The sequence below is a fragment of the Paroedura picta genome, chromosome 7 (assembly GCF_049243985.1).
Source record: "Paroedura picta isolate Pp20150507F chromosome 7, Ppicta_v3.0, whole genome shotgun sequence".
Lineage (NCBI taxonomy): Eukaryota > Metazoa > Chordata > Lepidosauria > Squamata > Gekkonidae > Paroedura > Paroedura picta.
The window spans coordinates 71,384,210-71,412,195 of record NC_135375.1 but is presented as its reverse complement, the minus strand read 5'-3'; the positions used below and the strand labels follow the sequence as shown (position 1 = coordinate 71,412,195).

Below are 27,986 nucleotides of genomic sequence, written 5' to 3'. Positions count from 1 at the left end.
AGAAATTTCCTTTGCTCCCATAGAAGCAAGCTGTACTTTTGAAGAGGATTTATGCAATTTTTATCAGGATAACAAGGATGGCCCGGGTTGGAGCAGGGTAAAGGTAAAACCTAATGCATACCGGCCAGGAGACCATACTACTGGAATGGGTAAGAAAATCCTCAGACAGGAAAAATAAGTTGGACGTACATACCCATTTTCTCTAAAGGACAAAGGGATACCCCTTGGTAAATGCTATCTTCCCCAGGTTTACTACCTCTAACGTCTTTTTTATGCTGTTTGTGTAGCACATATTATCACTGAGATGAGATGTATCTCAAGAGCTTGTAGAGTAGAGGTACTTTCCTTGGGTAGAAGAAGTCTTCCCAGTACAGAAAAATCTCTTGACAATGTGTGCCTCCTTCTACCAGACCCCTTTGAGGCAAAGAAAAAGACATCATCAAACAAGTAATCCTTAGGATCTCTGCAACATCAGAGGCGTTTTTTTTTTTTTTTGGGGGGGGGGGGGAGAAAGACTCTGCCAAAGAGCTTATATGTTTGGCAGGGTCTTTTAACCGTCTCCCCAGCAGACCCCTCTGAAGCTGTGGAGAGCAGCTGCTCTGCAACCTCAGATGAGTCTGCTGGCGAGAAAAATCTCACCAAACAGCTGATCCTCAGCTCTTCATTGGGCTCTGTACTGAGGGGGAGAGGCATTTAAATGAACTTAAGTCCATTTAAATACTTCCCACCTCAGCCTGCTGCTCTCCCCCAATGCAGAGCCTGACAAACAACTGCCAAGATTGATTCTAGTATTTTTAGGCTTATCTAAGCTTATCCTAGAAGTGTGCTTGGACACAGAAGTTTATACCTTGAATAAAACTTTGTTGGTCTTAAAGGTGCAGCTGGATTCAACCTCAGTTCTGTTACTTCAGATCTAGACAGTTCAAATTAAGTTAGCAATTAATACAGTCAATTACATGGCTATATGACATCAAATACATTCCTATAGATCTATATCAGAAAACCCTGAAACATTCTTCAGGCTTCGAGAAACCCCAGAAGTGGTATGATTTTGCAGAATATGGTTGGGTAGCATAGCTGTGTATATGCCCACCTTTGGCCCCTTCCCTTCCCACTCCCTCCACGCCCATCATTGGCTAGTTGGGAGGGGGGCGGCAGTTTGACATGACCATATATGATCATATCACCCTATAAATGTTTGAGAAATTTAAAGAATATATCAAAAATTAATTAACCCCCATCCATTCAGTTGAGAAAGCCTGATCTATACAATGTAGTTTCCCCATATTTATCATTTGTAATGCTGTGCACAAAATATTGTGTATAGTTAATCATCCTACAGAGTGTTCTAGACAGGCTTTTTATGGGCAGGCCACTGAAGCTCTGGCAGGGGTGAATGGACTGTGTGTCCTACCATCACTTCTGTATTGAGGGAGTCTTGAAACTGAGTCCGCAATAGAGTTCTAGCTGGAAAATGAGATTTTTGCTGTAAAACTGAAATATGTTAATGTGAGATGTCAATTGGAACGACTATGTGTAATTTAAAATGTATGAATGTTAGAAACCTTATTTAGGAGACTTTCATTTTAACAGCTTAGCAAACATATCATGTTACATAATCTATGTTATAATTTTCACATTTGCCAGTGAAAAGTTCCTGTATCACCAAGATCTATGAAATGGTTGAACGTTTCCTAAAGTGAGCATATAGTAATACATTGTTAAAATATTTTGAATGACATTGTTTTTCAGGTTACTACTTGCTGGCCAATACAAAGTTTACATCACAGCCTGGGTATATTGGCCGTTTATACAGCCCTACCCTGCCAGGAAATTTGCAGTATTGTCTGCGGTTTTATTATGCCTTATATGGCTTTTTCAAAATGAGAGACAGTCTGGCTGTTTATATTTTTGAAGAGAACCATGTGGTTCAAGAAAAAATCTGGTCTGTCTTGGAAACTCCCAAAGGAGTCTGGACTCAAGTTGAAATCACCTTCAAAAAACCCATGCCCTGCAAGGTAACTACCAATATTTCCTCTGGGAGTAATTTTTTTCCAGTTTGACCAAAGTGAGTGATTATGGTCCAACAATAAAATAAGATACTACTTAAAAAAAATTTCCAGTAATAATGTTATTACAGATGACAGCATGATCAAAAAGTAAGCTGTTTATTATAACCTGCATATTCCAGCTTTATCCATCATGGAATTGAGTCATCTTTCATGAAAGTCCCATCTAGATATTGACCTGGCCCACATTTTCTTAGGTTCAAGCATCGTGGCTATATCACTGTTAATTAATTAACCTTATAGACAGCCACTCTCAGCCTGGCCGGCCCATGGTGGTTTACATAAAAAGCATAAAAACGTTAAAAACCCAATATCCTCATACAATTAACACAATTGATGGTGGCAACAATTTATACCTTACTCAGCCCCTCAGCACCCTAACTCTTCTGTTCACAGTTGTAATGTCCGAATACATGTCCCTAGGTGATGTTAGCCTAGGGGGGTACAGATTACAAAAAGGAAGGGGGACGACCCGATCTTATATCCCAGTCTCCAACCTGGCCTCAACCAAATGCCTGGTGGAAGAGCTCCATCTTACAGGCCCTGCAGAACCCAGAGAGTTCTGTTAAGGCCCTCAGCTCTTCTGGGAGCTCATTCCACCAGGTGGGAGCTAGGAACAAAAAGGCCCTGGCCCTGGTCGAGGCCAGGCACACTTCCTGGGGGCCTGGAACAACCAGCAAATTCATACCCACAGAGCAGAGCCCTGTGGGGTGCATAATGAGACAAGTGGTCCCGTAGATAGGGTAGTACCCGGGCTGCGTATTGCCTTGAAGGTTAAAACCAAAACCTTGACCTTGATCTGGAAGCGAACCGGAAACCAATGCAGCTGCCTCAGCATCAGCTGGACATGAGCCCACCAAGTTGACCTAGTGAGGAACCGTGCGGCTGCATTCTGTACCAGTTGCAATTTCTGGATCAGGGACAAGGATAGGCCAGTAAAGAGCGAGTTACAGAAGTCTAATTTGGAATCTTTTTCTCTCTCTTTGTTAATTTTTTTACTGTTTGAAGCAACTGATAAAACACTTCAGGAACATTTTTTCTTCTGTGTTTCTTCTCATAGTACAATATCATCATAGCTAATAAATTATTTATATCATAAATAATAAAGTAAACCTATATTTTGTATTTTGGTTGTACATGCTGTAGATGCACTTTCCATATTGGGAAAGATGCAAAGCAGGCCTATGAAAGAACGCTCTATTTCTGAGGATGTGTAGGATTTTTATAAGATTTGGTTGAATTAGCCCTCTGAAGAATTTTTTTGGCAAGGGTTTTGTGTACAGGAAACTTGCAAATGGGTCACAGGCATTAATGTGATACTTGGAAAGCACCATCTCAGGATACTGGATGGATGATTCAGCTAAGTAAATACAGATCGATTTGTGGTTAGAAACCACAAATTAATCTAACTACATCTAGCAGTTAAAACTATAATCTGCATTTAACAACTGAATTGAAAACAAAGGCAACATCAACTGTATGATTCTATTAGTATCCCCTTTGACATAAAGAAAAAATAATACACAGTGTAAAAAATAATAGTGTAACCAACTGAACAAAATTCAGAGCTGTCTTCATGTACATTTCTTATAGAACAAGTATGAGATGAGGGCATTAAGATTGCATTATTAAAACTTCAGAATATTTTACACTGCATGTTGTTCTGATAAATTTTATGCTGTTTAGTCAATTGTATTTCCTTTAGCAAGAACAGGTTAACAGGAGTCCAAATTTGATTTAAGTGATAAAAGACCTTGGTATATCCCAGATTTTCATCTATATCACTACTAGTCTGGCTTAAAAACAGGTTTTGCTATGACTGGACATACAAACCAGAGTGGGAGCATTTTTGGGAGCATCCATATGACAGCCCCTACTTGTCCATTTTCTGTATTTTCCGAATTTGTTCCAATTTCCCAAACATCGTTTGGCATGCTCTTTTTTGAAAGACCATAGTCAAAGCTTACTTTTATGCCATACAGGCAAGGTTTGTGAATTTTTGCAAGTCATGCTCATATTGATAACATTTTCCTTCCTCAGGAATGATGACTTGTCCTGTACCCAAACAACATTTTTAGAACACTGGTTTACTGACATATTGCTATAGCATAGGGTTGCCTGGTGCCTGCTGGCCACTGTGGGGGATGGGGGTATTGCTGTCAGATGATGATGATTAAATTTAATGGCTTCACCCTCCCCCACTAGTGGACTTGAGGTAGTTCACAACATTCGGCATTCAATAAAATATAAAGTAGAGTAAAAAATTATTTAAAATTCATTACTGAGAATTTTCCTCCTGCTGTATTGCCATTTGGTTCAGGTGCCTTATCAATATTTCAGTCATATTGATGGTAGTGAGTGGGTGGGGAGAGCCTTAAATGTGGGGGAGGGGTTGAATTAGGGGGGAAAAGGAGAGAGGCCTTTCTTCTAAATCACCCCGGCCTCAACTATAGGCCTGATGGAAGAACACCATTTTACGGGCCCTGCAGAATCTTGACAACTCTGTTAGGGCTTGAATCTCCACCGGCAGCTCATTCTACCAGGCAGGAGCCAAGGACCACCAACGTTAGTATTTGCTGAATGCAATGTTCTTCGGGGAACATACTGGGAGAGGCAGTCCCTCAGATATGCAGGGAACAGACTGTGTATGGCTGTGAAGGTTAGTACCAGCACCATGAACTTGATCTGGAACTCTATTAGTAACCAATGCAGCTGTTGGGGAACACATTGAATAATGGCCCTCCAAGGGGTAATCGTAAGGACCCAAGCAGCTGTATTTTGCACCAACTGTAAATTCTGGGTAATGTAGTTAAGAAGTGACTATTGCATGGATCACTGTGACTAAGTCTTCTGGGGCCAGGTAATGAGCTACATTCATTATCTGTGCCTCCACTGTAAGGAAGGCATCAAAGATCATGCCCAAATTCCTGAGAGAGCATGAATAACTGCATTTCACCCAGTCAGGGAAGGCACACTTTTAAAGCCAAGTTTAGCTTCAACTGACTCTATTTAAACTATGCCATCAAGGCCTTCAGACACCTGGCCAGTCACTGGGGATATATCTGCCAGCTGCTAATTAACAGATAGAGCTGGGTGCTATCTGCATATTGATGGCACCAAAGCCCACATCTCAGTCCAGCTGAGCAAGAAGGCACATAAAGAGTTGAATAACATTGGGGAGAGAATCGTACCTTGTGGCACTTTACATCTGAGAGGACAGGGGTGTGACTGTTCTTCTCCAACTTTGAAGTAAGGAGACTAGCCATTGCAAGGCTGACTTCCAGTCCTCACATTGGCAAGGTGGCAAGCTAGTGATCTATAACGTCAAAGACTGTTGTGAAGTCTAACATGAACAGCGCCAACCCACATCAATCCAGCTTTCTCCGGAGGTCATCTGTAAGAACAATCAAAACCGTTTTCACTTCATGAAGCCAGATATGTCAGAAGCCAGATTGGAATAAGTCTAAGATTCAGATAGGAAAACTCTTAAAGATTTGGAGATGGAGCCTGGGGAAGACAGGGATCTTAGTGAGATATCATGCCATAGAGTCCTGTCCCTCCCCCAGCATCCATCCTCTCCAGGTCTCTCCCACCTGGAGGCTGCAAACAGGAATGACCTGTAGGGAAAGCCAAAGAGCTGAAGCAGCTGACAGAAAGGCTATAAGTAGGTTCACAAAATGAATTTTTTTAAAAATCGGAATCAATTATAGAAAATAGACACGACTCATGAACCAGATATTACCACATCTTCAAAATATTTTTCCTCAGTGGCATAACTAATGACAAAAGAATAAAAATATTCATGTGCATATATTTCTATGATGTCCAATAAAACAAATAAAAATATTAGCACATGACTTATATTTTATGAATTTTTCAAAACTTGTCCTCATCGGAAAATCCTATTCCTTTATCAATGTACTAGAAATTAAGCCTGCTGCTCCCCAAATGCAGCAGGCGCTAGGAAGGGAAGAAGAGAACGAGAAAGAGAGAGAAAGAAAGGGAGGAAAAGAGAAAGAGATGAAGGGAAAGGGAATAGAAGTAAAGTTGAGAGGGAGAAAGGAGGAAGGAAGGAATGGATGAGGAAGGGTCTGTTGGGAGGCAGGAAGCGGCATGGGGGTGGACAACGTGGGGCGTGCAAGTGGCGGCGGAGGTCAGCATAGGGGGGTGTTGTGGGGGTTAGAAGGTGGAGGTGAGCGGGGATGGGGAGGGCTTGGGAGTGTTGGGGGGGAAAAGGGGTCGTGGAAAGCGGGGTCGGAGGTACGTCCAGGTGGGGAGGGCTTTGCAAGGGGTGAGAACGTGGCGGCGAGCATGTATGGGGAGGTGTTTGGAGGGGGGAGAACGGCTGGCGGGCGCGGTGGTGGAGGCGTGTGCAGATGGGGAGGGGTGTGAATGGGGGGGGGAAGAATGGGAAGGTGAGCGGGGATGGGGAGGGTTAGTAAGGGGGGGTCGAGGGCATTGCGGGAAGCGGCAGCGGCGGATTCGATCTGCCGGCAGGGAACCTGCCTCATCGGATGGGACGGGAATCGGGGCAGCAGTGGATGCTGTGGGGCCGGGCTGCATTGGATGGGACAGCGGCCGGGCGATGGCGTGGCTTGGCGTCTGGCAGCCGCACAATGGTGGGCTGGAGGCGCAGCCAGGCTGTGGTGGGGGGTGGGCAGATCGGGATGCGGGCAGGCGGGTGGCGAAGGCAGCACGGCGTCTGATCCGGAGCAGCTCGGGAGGCGGGTGAGTGGGGAAGGCTTTGTAACCCCAGGACGTCGGCGTTTTCGTGGGGTTGTATGCGGGGAACTCTCAGCGGTGGATGGGAGAGGAGGGTGGGCAGCGAGGCGCGTTTGCGGCATGGAAGCGCGGCAGGCAGGCGAAGGCAGCCGGTGGTGGGCGGTGGCCGGTTGGGGAGGCGTCCGGGCGGGCCAGTGGCTTGTGGGGCTCGAGGCGAAGTCGTGGTGCGGCGGGGCCAGTGGGCCGCGCGCCACATGGGAGGGCACACTGGTCGGTGACATTCCTCGGCAGTGGTGAGGCTCAAAATGGCAGCCGCCAGCTAAAGGCAGGCTCCTGTGGAGGGTGGGCAGTCGGGGAGGCGGGCTGCAAGTGGAGGGCCCAATGGGGGCAAGAGCCTAATCGGTGGGCTTCCTCATCACGGACGAACTCCTCCCACACAGGGCTTACACCTTTATTTTTACCGCGGAGCAGTTACAGTTAATAAATCATAAAGTTAAGGTAAATACATAAAGTGAATTATCATAGCCAATACAAAGGACCATAAAGAAAGTTGTAAATCCTCATATATTCCTAACTTATAACAGAACTAGATCTAAAGCCCATTTTAATCTGAAATAAAATGGGCGCTAGATGGGCGCGGCCTCCTGCCCCCGACTCCCAAAGGCTTCCGCAGCTGTGGGGCCGCAGAAGTCTTTATCCTCCTCCCCCCTCCGGACGGCATAAGGGTTCAGTGGGGCCGGGGCTGCGGGGAAGCGGCCTACCTGTATTGACGGACGGCAGCGGGGCAGTCACGGCGGTAGCGGCTCGGCTGGCGGCGGCGGCGGCCATTTTAGGCGGTTGGCGATTTCTGGCGGCGGCTGGCTCGCTGGCGGCGGCGGCGGCTGGCTGGCAGGCTGCGGCGGTGGCCATTTTCGGCAGCGGCTGGCTGGCAGGCGGCGGCTGGCTGTCGGCGGCTGCAGCGGCCATTTTCGGCAGCGGCTGGCTGTCGTCGGCGGCGGCCATTTTGAGAGGTCCGTCGGAAGAACGGACGGGAGTCCCCGGCAGCCGCGTCAGGCCGCCGGGCAGGGAGCACCCTTGCCAGTGAAGCAGGGAATGGGGAGCCGCATTGCCTGCTTGGGCCAGGATGGACACTTGGAGGGGTTCTAGTTCTCCAGGAGAACAAGCAGGACAAAACAGGACTGTTGATGCTTACACGCAATCCAAATTGTCATTCAATTCATTTTAATTTAATTTTAAACTTTAAATTTTAATGTAACTCTTTTAACTATTTATATATGTAAATGAAAATGATGTACACTGCCCTGAGCTGGCTTGCTGGGAGGGCGGTATGTATAAATTAAATAAAGTGAAGGTAGGTAACAATAGTTTTACCCTGCTTAAACTGTCATACCTGCACCAAATGTTCCAGTCTCTTTGTTGGACAAAACTGAAAAAGAAAAGCAAGTAAGTGTAGAAAGTAATTAGTGAGAAAGGGGTTTACAAAGATAACTGTAGGGGGAAAAAACATCAGTAGTTCTCTGCAATGTTGCTGCCTTGTTGGTACAAAGAAAGTTATGTGAGAAAGCTTTCACTCCTCGCCTTAAGGAATAAACATGAAGAAAACATCACCCTTCAAGTTGAGAGGAATCAGCATTACCTTCTGGGCTTCAGCTTCAGAAAGTACTGCAGTTCTTTGTTCAGATACAAAACTTAAATGAGAACTTGCACAGCCGCAATCAAGAAGGATGGATGGTTCACATTTAATTTAATTGTAACAGTATAATGATGCACCAAATTACATAAAAGCACAGAATGACAAAAGGACAACCGACACTAAAGCACTTTCCTATTTAATCCTTTTATTATTTCAAGAGAGTATTAAAGAATAATTATTCCATGCTTATTCAAAAAAGTAAAAAAAAATACACTGTATAGGGAAAGAAGTGGTTAGCGGTTTTCAAACTAAGTCTTTAAACACTAAGATAATGGGCATATGTTTATTTTAAATGTCAGGTGGTATTTGTGAGCTGGTGTAAAAGCTTTTGGGACTGTGGACTGGTTGCACTGGATGATGTATCGGTAGATGTCGGAAGCTGTCACAATACTGGTAAGACAAATGTTTAATAATGGCACGCATACATTTGTAAAAATAACAACCATTTTTTGCTATGTAAAATTTCTCTACAAGTTACATTTTTTCTTTCAGAATGTAATATATTGTCATTTCTTAAGATATTTATTTTGAATCAAGTAATCATGGATATGACCTGCTTTTTCCTTATCAAGTGGTCTGTGGAAATAGATACAGAAATTTTGCTTTCCTTTAATAGAGGTTTAAAGTGTAGAAATCTGCAATTGAAGCTTTTTCTGCAATTGAAGTTTTATGTATGGTTCATAAATTCAATGTAAACCGCCCTGAGCCTCCGGGGAGGGCGGTATATAAATATAATAAATAAATAAATAAGGCATGGAGATAATCATCACCACCTATAAATAGCATCCCTCTTAAGGCTCTATTAAGGAGCCAGGCCTTTTTTTCTTGGTTCGTAAGGAATACCAAGACTATTCATCCCCTCTAAGTCACTTTTTAACTAAAAATATTCTGAGAGTGACTTATAAACTAAAGACTTAATTAGCATCAGTTAACATTACTACTCCTTGCAAACTCAAGTAAAATGGCTGCCTATTTACATTTTTACAATCTTTGCTGGTACTTACCTTGGTCATGCTGCCTTCTATACTCCTAGGCACAATTTGCATGAAAAAGTCCTGTTCCTTTAAATAGAAGCTAATGTATGCAAATGGAAATACTTCTATAAAGAACAGGAATGTTGTCCATCATGCTTTTACCTTATTATATTCTACTTTAATAATGCCTTTTTCTGCATTTATTTTTGGTATCACTTGATAATTTTTTTGCAATATTTCTATTTTCCTACAGTGAGGGGCACTATATAAATTGAATGAATAAATAAAATAAATATTATATTTTTATTTAATGTCTTGGGCATTGTTTGAGTCTCAGCAGGCAGTCAAACAAACAGCATCACCTGGCAAATGATATCATCATAACATTAAACTTATATTACAGAGACAGGATATTTTTCTCTGGGCAGTTGGCAGCCTTCCTTAGAGGATTTGAATGCACTGTGGAGCTTTTCTAAATATGACATCTTGGCAGGGGGATGGAATGCTTTCATTAAGTACATCATATTCCCAGATGCCACACTTACCATGAACTGGAGCCATGTAGATATTCCCTCTTCATGTTTAGATTAGAGAAGGGAAATGTGTTAGCTTTCAACTGCTCTCTATATTACTGAAGATGCAGCTAGGATACTGAATTTTCTTAAGTTTCTTCTTTAGCATTAGAGCAAATTTTAAGTGGGAAAAATGCCTGTCAATGCACCATTAATGGTCCATGTGTTATGATTTTCATGTCTAATCATACCAAGACAAATGTGACATGTTTATTTGAGTAATACTTGTAAATTTATATGAGAATGAGTATCAGATATCGTTTGTGAATTTAAGCTTTACACTATTATTTTGATAGATTCAAGTGGGTAGCCATGCTGGTCTGAAGTAGCACAACAAAAATTGAGTCCAATAGCACCTTTAAGAAAGCCTTGAATAAATCTTTATTGGTCTTAAAGTTGCCATTGGACTCAATTTTACTATTATTTTAAGGAAGCCTTAAGAGTGTCACCTTGTGGGCCCAGATTCATTGGAAATGACATCACTGTTAAATGGAAGTGACCAGAAAAGACATCAAATAGACACATTCAAATTCCTGGCTCCTTAAAATGTACATCCCTGGCTTATATTTACACATTATGTTCTTTTGTAACTATATAGTTTCAGATATAAGTACTACTTTAACTCTGCAAATTCTTTGTTGTAGACTTATTACCTGCTTTTCCCAGAGAATGTACTTTTGAAAGAAATGAGTGTGCATTTACTCAACAAAAGAAAAACCGGGGCAGTTGGCACAGGCGAAGAGGTCAGACGCCTACATCTTACACTGGACCAAAAGGAGACCACACTACTGGGGTAGGTGAGTTACAATTTATACTGTAAATTTTCAGACAAGACAGCTATGACTAAAGTATGGAGACTCAATCTGGAGAAGAGAATAGCTCTGAAGCAGGATGTTAATACAAATGACTGGAGTTTGTTGCTTTCTTTCTGATATTCTTCCCTCTTATAAGCCACTCACCAGTGTTTAAAAATCATAATTACTCATACTATAAAAGAGTTTTGCATAATTAAAGCAAGAAAAACCTGCATTTTTACTATTAAACCACAAATACTGTATCCAATTTCACATTATGATGATGAATTGCGTTATGTCTTGAAGATATGTTTATGGAATTTGATCATGGTCACATTTCTTTCTTAATTCGCTCTAATAAACCAAATCTGGAAAGGTTGGAAAACTTTATTATTACAGGAAAATGTGCTACTAGAGGAAGATAATGTTCTTAACACCAAATAAGAAAGTTCCTGTTAGCAATGGAGATTGTTAGGCCAAATCTTCACATATTCAGTTAAAACACAATAATCCACAAATGTTAGGCATTGAAAAAAGTAAATACTTTTTGTTATCATTGCTCAAGTGGCACAGACTTAGGAAACTGCTTCAGTGGTCTGAGAGTGAATGTCTTTTTAAACAATGAATATATTTGTAGCATAAGACATGGTTAGGCAGAGAGAGTTGAAACTGAATATCAGGTTGTTGCTGTGGTTAGTTGCGAAGTCGTGTCTGAGCCATTGCTACCCCATGGACAATGCTCCTCCAGGCCTTCCCGTCCTCTACTATTCCCCTGAGTCCATTTCATCAGAAAATACAGCTAAAGATCAGAGTATATATGTTTTGCAGTAGTCTCTATAATCAAGGCAGCTCCTGTCACTTAACTGTGAAAAATTCCCAGTTAGGTTCATGTACTGACACCCTTCTAGCTCTAAGAAGATAAAACATAACAGCCTGAAACAAACTACAACCACTGAAGCTTGAGCCATAGCTATTAAAGACTGGATGAATGAAACTATATCTCATAATCTAGTGAGAAACTATTAAGGAATTCTTCTGGGCAGTCCTTTCTTTGATGGTGTAAGCAACTCATTATTTATTCATTTATTATTTGTTTTATTACCTGCCACTCCTGGACTGGCTGGCTTGTGGTGGGTTACAAGATCCTTATGATAAAAGCATAAAACCCCCATCCCTTAAAACATCGTCATCAGCGGCAACAAAATCCCCCAAGCTGTGCCTTGGGGGAATAAGTGGGGAGTCAGCTTGCTGTTCCAGTTGTAATGAGGTGGGGCCCAAGACCTTGATCGCTCTGGCCTCAACCAAATACCTATTGCACTAACACTGATAAAAAAAAACCCTCATAGACTCTTAAGAAGGAATCTATAGTATAACAGTAACAGCCAGGGCAGTGGCTGAAAAAATAAGTGTCAGGATACAGAGGATAGCTATGTTATTTCTTCAGTAAAACAGCCAGATTCAAGTCCAGTACAACCTTAGACACCAACGAGATTTTCTGGGTATATGCTTCGGAGCAGTGGTCCCCAACCTTTTTATCACCGGGGACCACTCAACGCCGGGGACCACTCACCGGGGACCACTCAACGCCTTTTACTGAGGCCCGGAGGGGGGGTAGTTTACTCCTCTACTCTCAACCACTGCCCTAGCGCTCTCTGATCACTATGGTAATGTTTAAACATCCCTTCAAAATAAGATACAGACACGCCACAACAATGAAGTGTGTTGTAAAGGGCTTGGGGGGATGAAGTAAAGCGCCGGGGGGGGGGGAGAAGGTGTCCTTCGGGGCCCACCTCCAATTAGTCAAAGGACCACATGTGGTCCGCAGCCCACAGGTTGGGGATCGCTACTTTGGAGGGTCAAAACTCCCGTCATCTGAAAAGTCTATGATATATGGGGAAACACCATTGACATTAAGTGAGAAAGCATATGTGGTGTAACATGGGATAAGCAGAACATAACTTGCAAGTAACTAGTCACTTGCTGAGCAATTAAGGATCACTCTTGACCTCCTAAAGTACAGGTGTGGTTGTGTTCTGGTCCTTTTTTTGAAGAAGTGACACAGCATCAACCTCTCCCATCCAGAGTATATAAATACAATAAATAAATCCTTATCCATTGTTCCTCTTAATATTTGTGAAACAACCCTGGGAGTGGAGAGTGTCCGAACTGGAATAGGGCCAAAAATGGCATCACCCTGATTGGCCCTGCACTTACAACTCCGGCCCTGGACGCTAGCCACTTTGCTCTCAGATGCTGCAGGAGCCAGCGTGTGAGACAGAGACACACAGAGACACAGAGAGCCCTGTCAAACTAATAACCAGCCTTGATTACCTGCTATGGTTCCTGCTGTGTGTGTGTGTGTGAGAGAGAGAGATCTGCGCCTGTCAGTGTCCCCTGTGTCCTAGCGCCGATTGCATTCCTGGTTACAATGGACTTTCCTTGCTAATAAATAAATAAATAAATAGGGCACTTTTCTTCTTTTATGTGCAAAGCAACTGAAGGTAGGGGCACCCTCTCCTTGACAATATGTTTGGCTTTTTGGCTGCTTTATTCTAAACATAAAACGTACAATGTTCTGATTACAAGTATCGTAACTACATTCAGATAAAGGCTTTATTATTAATACTGTAATAAAAAGCTGGTAAGAGAGGAAATTCCTAAACTACCTAAATCAGAGTCTGAACATGACCCAGGATACATCATTAAGTCAACTTCACATAGTTTTATAATAATGTATTCTAAGTAGTAGCTCTAAACCTAGGACCAATTTCTGGCAATATCTTTAACCGCTCCTCACGGAGCGGATAAAATAAAAGAGTAAGGGCTCCGTCGGCGGGCACTGTTGGGGATGAGGAAGGCTGCTGGTAGGCCCCTTCCCCCGGACTGACAATCAGAGGGCCCAATCGGCAGGTGTTTCTCGTCAGTTCGGCGGCAAGGGAACAATTGCGAGCCGCACACAGCATGGCTCGCAATTGGTCCCTTGCCACCGGACGGACGAATCGGGAGGCGTGAAACAGCCGTCCGAGCGCCATCATTACCTCCCAGCCTTGCGAGAGCGCAGGTCGCCGCCGCCGCCAATACGTCAACCCCCGGCCCAGCCAGCCAGCAGCGGCCGCCGGAGGAAGCTTCGGGACTGCCGGCAGCACCGACGCGCCCCACCACGGAGTGCCAGCCGCCCAGCTCCAGCAACGCCGGCCGCAGCAGCTCCCGCCTGCCGTGCATGCGCAGGACGCCCCGCTGCCGCCCACAACACGTCGCCCGCCGTCCAGCTGGCCAGCAGTGGCTGCCTGAGGAAGCTTCGGGGCTCCCGGCGGCAGCACCGCACTCCACCACGGGGCGCCAGCCGCCTAGCTCTAGCGGCGCCACACGCAGCCGCTCCTGCCTGCCGCCCAAGCGCTGCCCGCACCGCCGCCCACGGGACATCGCCCGAACGCCCAGCCAGCCACAGGTGGCCGAAGCTTGGGAAGCCAGCGTGAGTCGCCACAGCCCGTCCACTTCCTCCTGCCCTTGAGCTCGCCTGTCGCTCGCCCCCAAAACACCAGGTAGGCTGCGAGGTGCCAGGCCCACAGGACTACCCCGGACTTGCCAAGCCAGGCCGCAGAGCCCCGTTGCCCTCATGGTATGCCCCACTAGCCCCCGCTGCATTTTGCGTGCAGCGGGCTTATTTTCTAGTACATATTTCAGATGTAAGTCAGAGAATCAAATTCTCATATCATGTAGTTCATCTTGTCTTTTATTATTAAACTTTAAAAGGAAAAATTCCACAACCACCACCTTTGGAGCAGTTCTTAATTGTTTGAAAGATAGGAATTTCCTTAAGATTAGAATAATTAATATCACAGCAAACTTAACGACATGATTTTATTCAATTACTAGAAGTTTGAGGTTGTGGGGGAAATATCACAGTAGAACCATTCATAGTAAGAAATCAACGAAGAGAGAGAAAAATAATTTTTTTCACAGAAGACCAGTGTCTAGGGAAAGGGACGGACAAAGGTAAGGTGCCCAGATTGTCCCACTTTTGGAGGGACATTTGGGGGCACCTGGCAAAATGTACTTATGTTGAAATTAAAAAATATATATTACAATACTATTTTTGTGTTCTGTGCGTTCTATGAAACCTTTTGTTGCTCCATATAGACCAAATTTTTAATAAAGAACCCCCCTGGTCAATGGTGTCTCGCTTTACCAATGTTAAAATCTGGTCACCATAGACAAAGGCATTACATTTTTCGCAAACAAGTGATTATAAAAGTTTAATTTACAAATTACGATCAGAAGGTCATTTCCTTGGTACAACTATTTTATGTTAATTGTACTCAGAATTTGATGTCTAGCAGACAAAATAGTCTGCCAGCTGTAACTGAATTAGGATATCATTACTTGGATTTATAAGCTGTTGTAGCAACGTGCTGCTGCCTGTAAAATCCGTTGTCTTATTGTAAGGTGATTTTGTAAATTTTTAGAATTTGTTCCTTTTGACCTCTTGCTTTTATTCTACTTATATTTACATGTGTTTTCACTGTTCTGGTCTAAGACCATTTAAATAAACTAAACAAACTAAACAAACTAACTATAGAATTAGGATATCCAATAATATTAATATTATAAAAAGCAAGTCTGTAATATTATAAAAACCAAGTTTCTGACCTCTTATATTTGAAAACTACAGTTTATAACAAGGAATCCTGGTTGAACAACTAAGCATGTTTGCATAAATTATTCTTTTTTCATAATTTATACTTGGGGGGAAAGCATAATTTGGGCATCTTGGTGTGAGACCATAAATACTTCTGATCAGAAAGTGCAGTGGAAAGTGAATAATTTGTATAATAAGCTAATGGATTAAGAGATTTCTTTCCAAATTATATAGAAGCTTTATCATAGTCATTATAAGAAATGATTTTAACAGTAGTATGTCAGCATTAATAATAACAAAAATAATCACTGAATCTTCTAATTGAATTGTGAGCAATGTAATTCACTGACTTGAAAAATAGAATGCATATGCTTCTAATTGCAACCTTTGTCAAGGGTGAACATTTTCTTTTTAAAAGGGCACTACATGTACATTGAGGCATCTAACATGGTCTATGGACAGAAAGCACGGCTTATATCAAGGCTTCTACGAGGCAACTCTAGGCTGCAGTGCCTTATATTTTTTTATCACATGTATGGAGCTGGAACAGGGATATTAAATGTTTATGTGAAGAAACATGGTGAAAAGGATGAGACCCTCCTCTGGAGAAGGCGAGGTGAACAAAGCATCACTTGGCTAAGAGGCCTCATGGAATACGCATGTGATACATATCATCAGGTAAGTCAGCATCGCACTGCTGACTCCTATTACAAGAAATTGCTGCTGAATTTTAAAAGTTATCGCACTTTAAATTCCAGTGCATTTATACAGCTGAAGGGTTGAATTTGAGGCTGAAGCAAATTGAATAAAAAGTTGTCCTTTGGTAGAGTCAGGCTGATTCTGCATGGTGAAAAAGGCTGGGAGGACAGTCATATGGAAGTGGGGCTAATCCCTGCTTCCACATGATGTTGCTTTAGGATGCTTAGGGCTAATCCTGCGTTGAGCAGGGGGTTGGACTAGATGGCCTGTATGGCCCCTTCCAACTCTATGATTCTATGATTCTATGGTGTCAAGGTGGGCCTCTCCTGGACCCTGTGCATGTTAGGCCGCTGTTGCCCTGCTATAAGGGAACACAGATATTTTCCACATTTCCTTAAGTGTACCAGGGGCCAGCGGGGCCTAGCCTGGTGGAGGCTCGTGTGGAGGCTGGGGGGGGGGGGGATGCCCCAGTCTACTCTATACTGTCACAAATGCGGCTTTTTTTTTTTTTGCAGGAAGATGGGATTGCGTTCTCATACAATCCTACCTTACTGCAACCACCCCACTACCCCCACACATGGTGAAACCATGTCCCCCCTGGAGACATAGAAAGCGGCAGAGCATGCAACTCCACCATAATGCACCAGTAGTGGCCTGGAGTGGTGCCGCTGATGCAGAATCACCCTCAGAGGCTTTTACTAGTCTAAATTCTATTATTTATATCCAGAGGTGTGTTATGTGCTATTAGGCAGGTGTGCTTACATTTTATTATGTGCTTACATTCCGTACCTTGCAATCTATTTTCTTTGTGAAGATTTAGGTAACAATAGCTTAAGAGACATCAGGTAATAGTAATGAACTCTTAAAACTGGAAGGATGCAAATCTGCTTTGGGTGCATATTTTTTAATATATCCTGCCACAATGAAATTTTGGCAGTCAAGCTGTTACATGCCTGAATCTACATGAAGAAGAGAGCTCCTAGGAAGCACTGTAAAACAAACTAATCCCCACTCTGAAAGCACATATTTCTACTTTACCCCACAAGTGACTAAAAGACACTGAGGTTAGAGCAATGCTGGGGGAAATAACCCTACTGATTCAAGATAGTGGTAGTCTGACTGAACTTAGAATCAGCCTCCATTGTCATGGATCACATAAATGTACCAGAGTAGGTTTTTCAGGCAACAATGATCTACTGAGAAAGCACAATTTACAGCTACATCAACAGTGTAGCATCCTTCCACTGCCACATTTATAGTGCAACTATAAGTAACAGCTGGCCTTGCCCTTTGTATGAGCTACCTTTGTTGTTGTTGCTGGGAGCAGGGCCAACCCCATCCAGCAATCCAATGAGGTATGGATTGATGGATTTCTCAGATCAAACTGGACACTAAGGGGAACATGTTGCTTTGTATTTCTTTCTCTACACCAGCGATATTTGCTCAGTGGGCTCAGGAGCCACCTATGGCTCTCTGACATGCCTACGGCTCTTCTGACCACTATTTCCCAGCATAGCACCATGTTTTAGGAAAATAGGCAAGGCTAATACCTGGTGGGGGGTTGTGGTTGGTGTGTAGCACAGTGAAAGATGCTAGCTCCATCCTTTTCAACACAGGAGTTCAATTTTAAGGATACTTTTAACATAAAGAAGCATTTATCTTTAAATGTCTAGTCTAATAAAGAATTCTGTAGAATCTGAAAGCGTGCACACTGTTGTGTCACAAGTTGGACTTGCAAGTCTTTCCTTTCACTCCAGAAACAGGTCCAGCTCTGGAAGGGAGAGGCCCCACTAAGTTCCATATTCTGCACTCATATGGCATCCCAAATCTCAAAATCTTCTATCAATGATGGTAGCCAAATCTTCAGTAGTCACAAACACAAGCCCAAAATTAAGTGAGGTGAAGTAATTATTTCTAGAGCAGAAGTAGCTTTCTGTCCCTCTGCTCATGGTTGATCTTATTTATTTGGAGAAGACTCTTGAGAATCCCTTGGCCTGCAAGGCAAACAAACCAGTCAGTCCTAGAGGAGATCAGGCCTGACTGCTCTTTAGAAGGCCAGATCCTAAAGATGAAACTGAAATACTTTGGCCACCTCATGAGAAGGAACAGCCTAATGCTGGGTGCGATTGAGGGCAAAAGAAGAAGGGGACGACAGAGAATGAGGTGGCTGGATAGAGTCACTGAAGCAGTCGGTGCAAGCTTAAATTGACTCCAGGGAATGGTAGAGGACAGGAAGGCCTTGGAGGATCATTGTCCATGGGGTCGCGATGAGTCGGACACGACTTCACATCTAACAACAACAACAAAAGCAGCAATAATGCATTAAAAAGTTTTGTGGTACACAAACTACTCAGGAAGTCACTATACACTTATGGTGCAGTTTAAACGTTTTTACAGTGAAATCCTAAGCATGGTTACTCCATTTTAAACCCTTTAAAACTAGTGGTTTCTCAGTGGAACAGTGTTTCTTGGGAGATGGTAGGTTCTCAATTTTTGGAAATTTTTAAAGAGTTTGGATAGCCATCTGATAGAGAAGCTGATTCAAGGGGGTGGCAGGTTACAGTGGATAAGCGATAGGGCTGCAAGTGTCCTGCATAATGCAGAGGCTTGGACTAGATGACCCAGGAGATCCCTTCCAACTCTATGATTCTATGAATCTATGATTCTAGCAGGCTTAGAATGGTACAACTGCTTAGGATTGCATAGAGCACTGTTTATTTATTCCTTAGGTAAACCACAGAGCATAGGCATAGGTGGGGGAAAGATGCATATGGAGCATCATCTTAAACAACCTGGAGATGTTGTCACTGCAGTGACTGTTTAGGTTCCACAGTCTCTACCCAAGAAAGCCATAATAGAAACATAATTGTATTACAACCTGAAATTTCAACAATGAGATTTTTCTCCAGATAAAATAGTTATTGGATTCTTCCAACAGTTGATAAATGAGTTATCAAGTTTTTGTTTGGAATACGTGCTGCTTTGATTCCCCCCCCCCCCAAATCCCAATTGTATTTTTTAATTTCACATTTTGGATTTTTTTCACAGATTATATTTGAAGCAGTTCGAGGTGTGTCAATAAAAAGTGACATTGCTATTGATGATATCAAGTTTCAGTCAGGACACTGTAAAGGTACTTTTTATTTGTTTATAGTTTTCTTATGTATGGCATTTAGTAATTTACAGTACAAAATAATAAACTGCTTTGCCTATTATTTCCTCCCCCCCCCCCAGAAGTGGGAGAAACAATTCAATCCTCTGGATACTCTGCTGATTTTAATGAAATTGAATATTGAGCTCTACGGAAGTGGCATGCCTAAATCCAGTAGAAACTGCACAACTTTTCTTCCTCAATTATTAAACAAATAAATAATGAACTATTTTGTTTAGGGCTCAAAGGCATGGGGGGAATTTGGCAGGGACTCAATATTGGACTTTCCTGTAAAGTTACTGACTCAGGGCTTCTTTCATTTTGTTTTTATTTTATTTTGCATGTGACGTTGGCTACGATACAAGACTCTTAATTTTGTGTGACTGTGTAATAATAGAAATAGATGCTTGGGGGAATTAATATTTCTGGACAAATAACAAAACAAAATGGACACAATCTGTCATTGTGTTAACTAAATCTGCATTCAGTGAATGTCTTGTTTTTGGCAAATAGATGTTATAAGAATTATAAGGATTTTGATATAAGAAAATATTATTGAACACTAGTAATAACGAGGGGCTGCCAGCAGCCAGTGGGGGAAAGGATATTTTGCTCCTTTAGTAGAGACTTACTATGTAAAACAAAACAGTTGAAGCTTTTTATGGCATCGAGGTAAAGAACAGCCCATCAAACCTCCATTAAGGGGCTAGGACATTTTATTTCACGCTATTGGCAACTCTACTGATTGCTTGTAGGCTGGATATTATTTCATTTGTTGTTTGTGAAAACAGACCTGACCTCTTTGGTATTAAATAATCTCTTAACAAAATAAGTACCCAATAAGGTAATTTCTTGCCAATGAGTTATCAACCATTATGAATCCATTTGTCATCTCTGTGACAACAGATGAACCATTGGAAGTGTTCTAATCCTTATTCATGGTTCCTCTATATATTTTGAAAAATCCTGGGGGGTGGAACCTGTCTGGCTGTCCAAGTTGCCCCGCTCTCCATCCATGGACTCTAGCCCCTTTGCTCTCAGACGCACTTCAGTGCCTGGTAAGGGGAGAGGGCCCTGGGCAAAGGGTCGTGGTGGGGGCCTGCTAATGAGGGCTTCCCGGGCCTGCTAAGGAGCTCTGTCCCAGGCCTGCTAACAAGCTGGCCCACCCCCGCCCGCCCAACTTGATCCGGCTGTGAACTGCGGCCCAAAGCCACCTTAAGCTGCCTGGCCAGGGGCCAGGGGAGGGGGACCCTTTCAAGGCCAGTCCTTAGGAACAGGCTTTGAGGCTAGTATTCTAATAATATGATTACAATACAATAATAGATTACAAAAAACTCAAATTGGCATGCAGTTTTATATCAGTGGTTAAATTTACTTTCACACAGTGGTCTCTATCATAGACACAGATTATTTAATTTCCTATCATACACTTGATTGTCAGTCATTTATAGACATATAGGTGTTGTGTGCATTTTATATGTGTTTGTATGCATACCCTAGTATAATGTGTGATATGCTGTTCTATAATTATCTAATAAAAACAACTTTAAAGAACTTTGCTGGCTCCACTTAAAAGTCACCTGGGGTATTTGTCTCTTGAGAATGAGAGATCTTTGCTGTTATCATCCACACCATGGCAATTCAAATGTTGCTGTGTGCTTCATGTAGGCCTGACTTTTGAAAAGTGAATGGAAACTACACCTAGTTCAGAATGTATTAGCTGTTTGCTTATGCAAGATGTATTGCAGTGAATGCTTCACACATCTAAAACAGTGGATCTCAACCTGGGGGTCAGGACCCCTTTGGGGGTCGAATGACCCTTTCACAGGGATTGCGGCAGAGCAAGCAGCTTGGCCGGGGGGGGGGAGCACTGCCACTGTAGCCACTTCTCCTGCAGGCACTCCAGCAGTGCCTCCAGCACACCACAGCCTCCTGGCCAGGCGCTCCAGGTGGTGGCACCGCTTGCTGGGACAAGAAGCAGAACTGAACTGAGAAGCCCTGGAAAAAAAGATTTATATACAGTCATGAACAATGGATCTTCACGCCATTGGTCAGTTTTTGTTTAATTTCTGGGAAAGAACACTTGTATAATTTTATGGTTGGGGGTCACCACACCATAAGGAACTGTATTAAAGGGTCACGGCATAGGAAGGTTGAGAACCACTGATCTAAAAGTTTACTGACTTCTGGTTAATTTTCAAGGGCAACTCAAAGTGCTGGAGCTGATATTTAAAACATTTTATACTTCCCACAACAAAGATAAATCCAACACTTTGTACTTCTGTGCAGCCATATGAAAGTACACGATTATCACGGATAGCCTTGCTCTGGGTAACCCCACTGCAGTAGATACATTTTATGTGGGTTTCAGGGATATTAATTCAAGTTCTCAAGCCCCAAAGTATTTTTAGGACAGCACTAAGCCGAGGTAAACAAAGTCATAGAAATGTCCATGTATAGTAAGCATAAAACAAAGACACAGTCACTGAATTATACATTAGGTCGTGCTTCAGCTTTCTTCAGACTAACACATATTTTTAAAAAAAACTGAGTAAAAAAAACTATCCAGTAGTACTAAGGGTCCCCCTTTAAGCAGCAGAGGGGGATGATACTATTTCAATCCAGTCCACCAAAAAAGATGTACAATATCAAATCCATCATCAGTAATGAAGCAACCAACAGCTAGAAACAGGGCCCTTTATTTAGCAGTACCCAGTCTTTAGAGTACCCTCTACAGAGTTGTCCTGCTTTCTATGTAGCCATTTGCTCCAGGAGAGGTAGATAAATAAGTAATAAAGTGATTTATGTAGTCTGGAGATCAGTTAATACTTCTGGCAGAACTCCAGCTCTCATCAAGTGGGTGGCAATCCAAAATTGTGTCTTTAAAGCAGTTTTTTTAAATTAACAATTACAGAATATACTGGTAAAATTCAGTCTCTTCTGTAATAACCATATTATATTTCATCAAGTTGTTTCTGACGTATGGCAATCCTATGAATTAATGACTTCCAAAAGGTATGTAATTACTAGATCCTTAATTTTTGTTTTCCTTGTATGCTAATATAACCTATATCATTTTCATTAAGAGCATTGCTCAGGATTTGAAAACTGAGAGCTGCGGTTTCCTTTACTGAATCAATCAATCTCATGTTGCGTCTTTTTTCCTTGCTGCTTTCAACTTTTCGTAGCATTCATTGTCTTCTTCAATAAATCTTTTCATAACATGAAAAAGTACAATCCCCAGTAAAAGTTTAGCCTGTAATTCCGTAATATTAGAATATTATACTGACATCTGGTGGAGATTTTAATAAAGTTTAATAAAAATGCAATACTCACACGAAGCTGCCTAAATGGGGCTCTCCGTTGCAACGAATTAACGCATATTTGTTGCAACGTGTTTTTTTTTTTTTACTTTTCTTAAAGGGAAAGGGGCTTTTCAGGAGCATGATAACGGCTGCCCATTGGCTGTTCTTTTGATTGACAGCCAGGGGTGGGACAAAGCACAGAAAAAATTGCTTCCTCTCTAGCGATTTTTGGCAAGACCGGAAACTTGTGGGAAACGTTTGAAACTCTACTGGATTCCACTACAAAGGCAGGTATGCATAAGAGATTGTACTATTAAAAATAGTGTTTCTGCTATCAGGAACCAATTGGCAACATTGGTCCTTGTGCGGAATGGGCCTAAAAATAGGTCCAGGAGCCAGTTTGGTGTAGTGGTTAGGAGTGCAGACTTCTAATCTGGCAAGCAGGTTAGATCCTGCACTCCCCCACATGCAGCCAGCTGGGTGACCTTAGGCTCGCCACAGCACTGATAAAGCTGTTCTGACCAAGTAGTGATAGCAGAGTTCTCTCAGTCTCACCCATTCACAGGATGTCTGTTGTGGGGAGAGGAAAGGTAAGGTGGCTGTAAGCCGCTTTGAGCCTCCTTTGGGTAGAGAAAAGCGGCATATAAGAACCAAGTCTTCTTCAGCACACGTTGATGGATTTCTGGGAGGGAGGGAGCAGGGGCCCTGCAGATGTCGTTGGTTTTGCCTGGTCTCAACCAAATGCCTGGCGGAAGAGCTCCCTTTTGCAGGCCCTGTGGAACTGGTTTAGCTCCGTCAGGGCCCTGATCTCCTCAAGGAGCTCATTCCACTAGGTGGGGGCCAGGATCGAGAAGGCTCTGACCCTGGTTGAGGCCAGGCGGGCTTCTATAGGTCCAGAGATGGTTGGTTGTGGCGGAGTGTGGTACTCTCTAGGGGGCATAGGCAGGGAGGCGGTCCCTCAGGTACACTGAGCCCTGACTGCATATGGACTTTAGCCTGATCCGGAATTCAACAGGTAACCATTGTATTTGGTGGAGAATGGGCTGGATATAGGCCCTCCGTTGTGTTGCTGCAGTTTAGACCAGTTGTAGTTTCCGGGTCAAAGTTAAGGGCAGGCCTGCGTAGAGCGAGTTACAGAAATCCAGTCTAGAGGTGACTGCTGCATGGATCAATGTGGCTAGGTGTTCTGGGGCCAGGTAGGGCACTAGTAGTTTGGCTTGGCGGAGATGGTAAAATGCCTGCTGCGCTACCTTTGTGACCTTGGGCTTCCACTGTGAGGGCAGCATCCAGGTTTCTGGCAGAGTGAGCCATAGAGAGCTGCACACCATCCAAAGTGAGCAGACACACTTCCTCACATGGGCCCTTCCTACCCAGTCACAGGACCTCCATCTTTGAAGGATTGAGCTTCAGACGATTCTGCTTGAGCCATCTCATCATTGTTTCCAGGCAGTTGGCTAATGCTTCTGGGGGAAGAGTCAGGGCAGCCATCCATCAAGAGGAAGAGCTGGGCATCGCGTATTGATGACAACCCAGCCTAAACTTCCATACCAGGAAGATGTTGAATAGGATAGGAAAGAGGACCGCTCCTTGTAGGGCTTATCTTATTTCATGAATACAGAATATTTAGCCTCTGTCCCATTTTTGCCAGCCCATTGCCCCCTTTTTGTATCAAGGAAAGGTAGCCACTTATACTGAATCAGACCATTGGTCCATCAAAGTCTGTCTACTCAGACTGGCTGCAGCAGTCCAGGGTTACCTGCAGAGGTCTTGCATATCACTTGCTACCTGATGCTTTCAACTGGGGACTGAACCTGAGACCATTTGAGTTCCAAGCAGATGCTCTACCACTGAACAATAAGCCCTCCATATTGTCATCTAGGTTTGTAAAAATTATGGCATTGTAAGAAATTGCATACCTCCCAAAGTTTTCTTCGCTTGTTTACTGAAAAAGGAAAGAGGGTGACTGTTCCCCAAGGTAGGTGATATCCCAATAAACCAGTTTTCAATTTCAACTGGGAGAGTAAAGAAAACACTGGGAAAGCTGAGAGACGCAATTAAAATAATGAATTGATCGAACACACATGTACACAACCTTCTGCCAAAAACTATAACCCACCTTCCCCACTGATACGGGAAAGACGAACATTCTCCATGTTGGCCACGCTTGCACGGTTTACTAGCAAAACGACTACATGTCCCAGAATACTATGGTCCCCATATATTTACTGCGTATTGCACGCAGGAAGCTGTAGTTCCCGACCTTATAAGAAGGGGAAACGCCTATAAAGTTTACATCACTCTCAATCATTTCCTTGACTAATATTTTCTCAGCTCGAAGCAGAAGACTAACGCGCGTTTAAACCTCTTTCCCACGACCAAATCCTTATTAAGAAATGCATCGATTTAGAATACAGTCCCTCAACACCTATTGGCCACTCCTAACGTCACAAAATCTGTCGTAGATACAAGAGCCCGCCTATTTCAATCTCCTATCCAATTGAAAACTGAGGTATCTCGCCTCTTCGACCCTTTTAACCAATAGAATTCGACTATCATTTAATTATTCTGCCCAGCCGTTTACCTTCCTCATCCATGCAACGAAACCGCTGACCGCCCCTGAAGTAGTGCGATAGCCAATGAGATACACACAAAATGTTGCATCACGCTGCAGCAGCCAATAGGAAGCAGGCGCGCGTTGCCTGCTCACGAACGCACAGTCGAGCTCGCGCTAGTCTCTGTGGTGAAGGCCTCCGGCGGCTGTAAGATGGCGACGGGAGTAAAACGAAAGTCAGGGGCCGCTGGGACAGGACAGGGCGAAGGCGCCGCCAACACCAGCCGCGACAACCACCGCAGTAAAAGATCCGTGGGAACTCCCAGACCGGAAGTGGGCTGTCGAGGAGATACAGAATCGCCGTTCGTGGAGGGCTCCATCGTCAGGATCGCCATGGAGAACTTCCTGTGAGTTAAAGGCGGCACATGGGCGGCTGCTCAGCTGCGGGCCAATGAGAAGGCGGGGCGTGAGGATACGACATGTGTGGGCGTGGCTCCTCCTGGGCGGGGGCGGTGCCTTCGAGGCCCTTCTCAGCACGGGCTCGGATTGGGGGCCGGTGTTTGTGGACGGCTTCAGGCTCCCTGCCACGATATGCCCAGAGTCGTTTCCACAGCGCTAGGACCCCCTCCCCCCCCCCCCCCCACCGTCGAGCTTCATGCCTGCTATTTACACGCGGCTACGGTTACTCTTAAGTGTGACCTTTTGATTCCCTCAAGTGGGTAGCTGTGTTGGTCTGAAGCGAAACAAACGTAGAGTCCAGTGGCACCTTTAAGACCAACAAAGTGTTATTCAAGATATGAGCTTCCGTGTGCACAATGTATCTGAGGAAGTGCGAAAGCTCATACCTTGAATAACACTTTGTTGGTGCCACTGGACTCTACGTTTGTTCTTTTGATTCCGGTCCTCCCTCCAGCATCTAGCAGCCATCCGTCCCTCTGGGATAAAACTATAACTGAGACCAACCCTTTTACTTGTAATTACTCTGTTCCCCAAGGGAGTAGAGTCGACTTGGCACTTCCTTTCTTATGTCGGCTTACAGCAAAGGCCTGAGTTGTGAGGCTGATTCTTGTCCATGCTCACCTCGGAGTAACTCTCAGGGTTGCCAACAACTCAGGGGAGGGGGAAAGATGCCCAGCCATTCTGGGAATAGCAGGCCACAAGCCAAACAAATAAATAGTGGCTTGATGTGTGGAAATGGGCAGGTAATGCTTAAATAGTATTCTACCTAATTCCTGTCATGCTACCATTCTTGCTGCTCATAAGAATGGAAGGATGGAAAATGAAAGTACTGGGCTTCTTTTAACATATAAGAAGGACTTGGCCTCTGGAGATTAGATTTGTGGATACTTCATTATGTGATAGATTGACAGCTTTGGGTATAATAGCCCACTTTTTGTGGAAACTGACTTCTCAATCGTTTTGGTCAATTAATTTTTATTATGATGGTGCTGATTCCTAATGTAGGGGTATGAAGTTCAGAAGTCCCTTTCCCAGTCCTGCATCTGAGGTGCTGATTTGACTTACAGGGTTTTTGTTTTTTGTTTTATCTATTTTCAAAATATATATACCTCATTTCTGTGCAACAAAGATGGCTAACCATTAAAATATCATAAAAACAAAGATCATGACATCCGGCCCTCTCAATTCCTGGCAAATAGATGGGGAAGAAATGGAGATAGTGACAGATTTTATTTTCCTGGGCTCCAAGATCACTGCAGATAGAGACTGTAGCAAAGAAATTAAAAGATGCTTGATCCTTGGGAGGAAAGCTATGGCAAATCTAGACAGCATCCTAAAAAGCAGAGATATCACCCTGCCAACAAAAGTGCACTAAATCAAGGATATGGTATTCCCAGTGGCAATGTATGGCTGTGAAAGTTGGACCATAAGGAAGGCCGAGCGTCAAAGAATTGAGGCTTTTGAACTCTGGTGCTGGAGAAGATTCTTGCGAGTCCCTTGGACTGTAAGGCGAACAAACCGGTCAGTCCTAGAGGAGATCAGCCCTCACTGCTCCTTAGAAGGCCAGATCCTGAAGATGAAACTCAAATATTTTGGCCACCTCATGAGAAGGAAGGACTCCCTGGAGAAGAGCCTAATGCTGGGAGTGATTGAGGGGAAAAGAAGAAGGGGACCACAAAGAATGAGGTGGCTGGATGGAGTCACTGAAGCAGTAGGTGCAAACTTAAATGGACTCCGGGGAATGGTAGAGGACAAGAAGGCCTGGAGGATCATTGTCCATGGGGTCGCGATGGGTCGGACATGACTTCGCACCTAACAACAACAAAAACAACCAAACCCATGATACATATTTAAGCCCATAAATCAGACATAACTTAGGAAAGAGCAATCACAAAGGATTTATCTGATGGCTGAAGAGAGTGACAGAAGGGGATGGATAGATATCACAGGGGAAAGAGTTTTACAGTTTTGGTGCCATGGCTGAAAAGATTCTGTCTTGGGTTGTCACGCACTCAGTCTCAGAATGTTGTGACATCTAAAGGTTTTGGAAGGTTTGTATGAGAATAAGTGGTCCTTCAGCTATGGATCCCAAGCCACAGAAGGCTTTAAAGATCAACATCAGTACTTTTAATTAAGCCAAGGACCAAATTAGAAACCAGTGTATATGGGGTAAGACTAGAGTAATATGGTCTGTATTATCCAATCCAGTCAACATTCTGGCTGCAGCATTCCATTGCAACTGAATTTTCTGAGCACTTTTCAAGGGTAGCTCCTCATACATTCTAGTAATCTAATCTAGATGTAACTAGGCAAGATCTTTCATATGGACAAAGGTCACAGCTAACTAAACAGTTGGAG

General features: G+C 43.4%; 3 protein-coding genes across 6 annotated transcripts in view; 2 read left to right on the top strand and 1 right to left on the bottom strand.

Annotated features, from left to right (window-relative positions):
• MAMDC2 (MAM domain containing 2) overlaps positions 1–20,867 on the top strand; it is a 53,712-nt gene extending 32,845 nt beyond the window's left edge. Inside the window, exons 8-14 of one of the 2 annotated variants that reach the window (XM_077344828.1) lie at positions 3–149; positions 1,753–2,018; positions 8,784–8,877; positions 10,675–10,827; positions 15,882–16,141; positions 19,211–19,295; positions 19,397–20,867. In XM_077344828.1, the coding sequence (XP_077200943.1) occupies positions 3–149; positions 1,753–2,018; positions 8,784–8,877; positions 10,675–10,827; positions 15,882–16,141; positions 19,211–19,295; positions 19,397–19,458 (1,067 nt within the window). In that variant the 3' untranslated portion in view covers positions 19,459–20,867. Of the gene's footprint in view, positions 1–2; positions 150–1,752; positions 2,019–8,783; positions 8,878–10,674; positions 10,828–15,881; positions 16,142–19,210; positions 19,296–19,396 lie in introns of those variants that run through there. The other variant, XM_077344829.1, reaches the window with a different exon arrangement.
• On the bottom strand, positions 144–25,306 carry LOC143841095 (uncharacterized). 3 transcript variants are annotated; one of them, XR_013232558.1, is made up of 3 exons: positions 7,553–10,680; positions 5,261–5,463; positions 144–414 (listed from the first exon to the last, which is right to left on the bottom strand). XR_013232558.1 is itself a non-coding variant. In XM_077344836.1 (3 exons), exons 1-3 carry the CDS (start codon positions 25,210–25,212, stop codon positions 5,438–5,440), a joined length of 420 nt encoding a protein of 139 aa, XP_077200951.1. In that variant the 5' UTR covers positions 25,213–25,306; the 3' UTR covers positions 2,010–5,437. The 3 variants fall into 3 exon arrangements, 1 of the variants encoding a protein (XP_077200951.1); XM_077344836.1 differs by lacking the exon at positions 144–414 and adding an exon at positions 25,200–25,306 and having other exon boundaries at positions 2,010–5,463; positions 7,553–7,933; XR_013232557.1 differs by lacking the exon at positions 144–414 and having other exon boundaries at positions 2,010–5,385.
• A 60-nt stretch (positions 25,307–25,366) lies between these two features.
• The window catches only part of SMC5 (structural maintenance of chromosomes 5), a 57,425-nt gene continuing 54,805 nt past the window's right edge, over positions 25,367–27,986 (top strand). Inside the window, exon 1 of the mRNA XM_077344827.1 lies at positions 25,367–25,576. Coding sequence (XP_077200942.1) covers positions 25,383–25,576 — 194 coding nt within the window. The 5' untranslated portion in view covers positions 25,367–25,382. The remainder of the gene's footprint in view (positions 25,577–27,986) is intronic.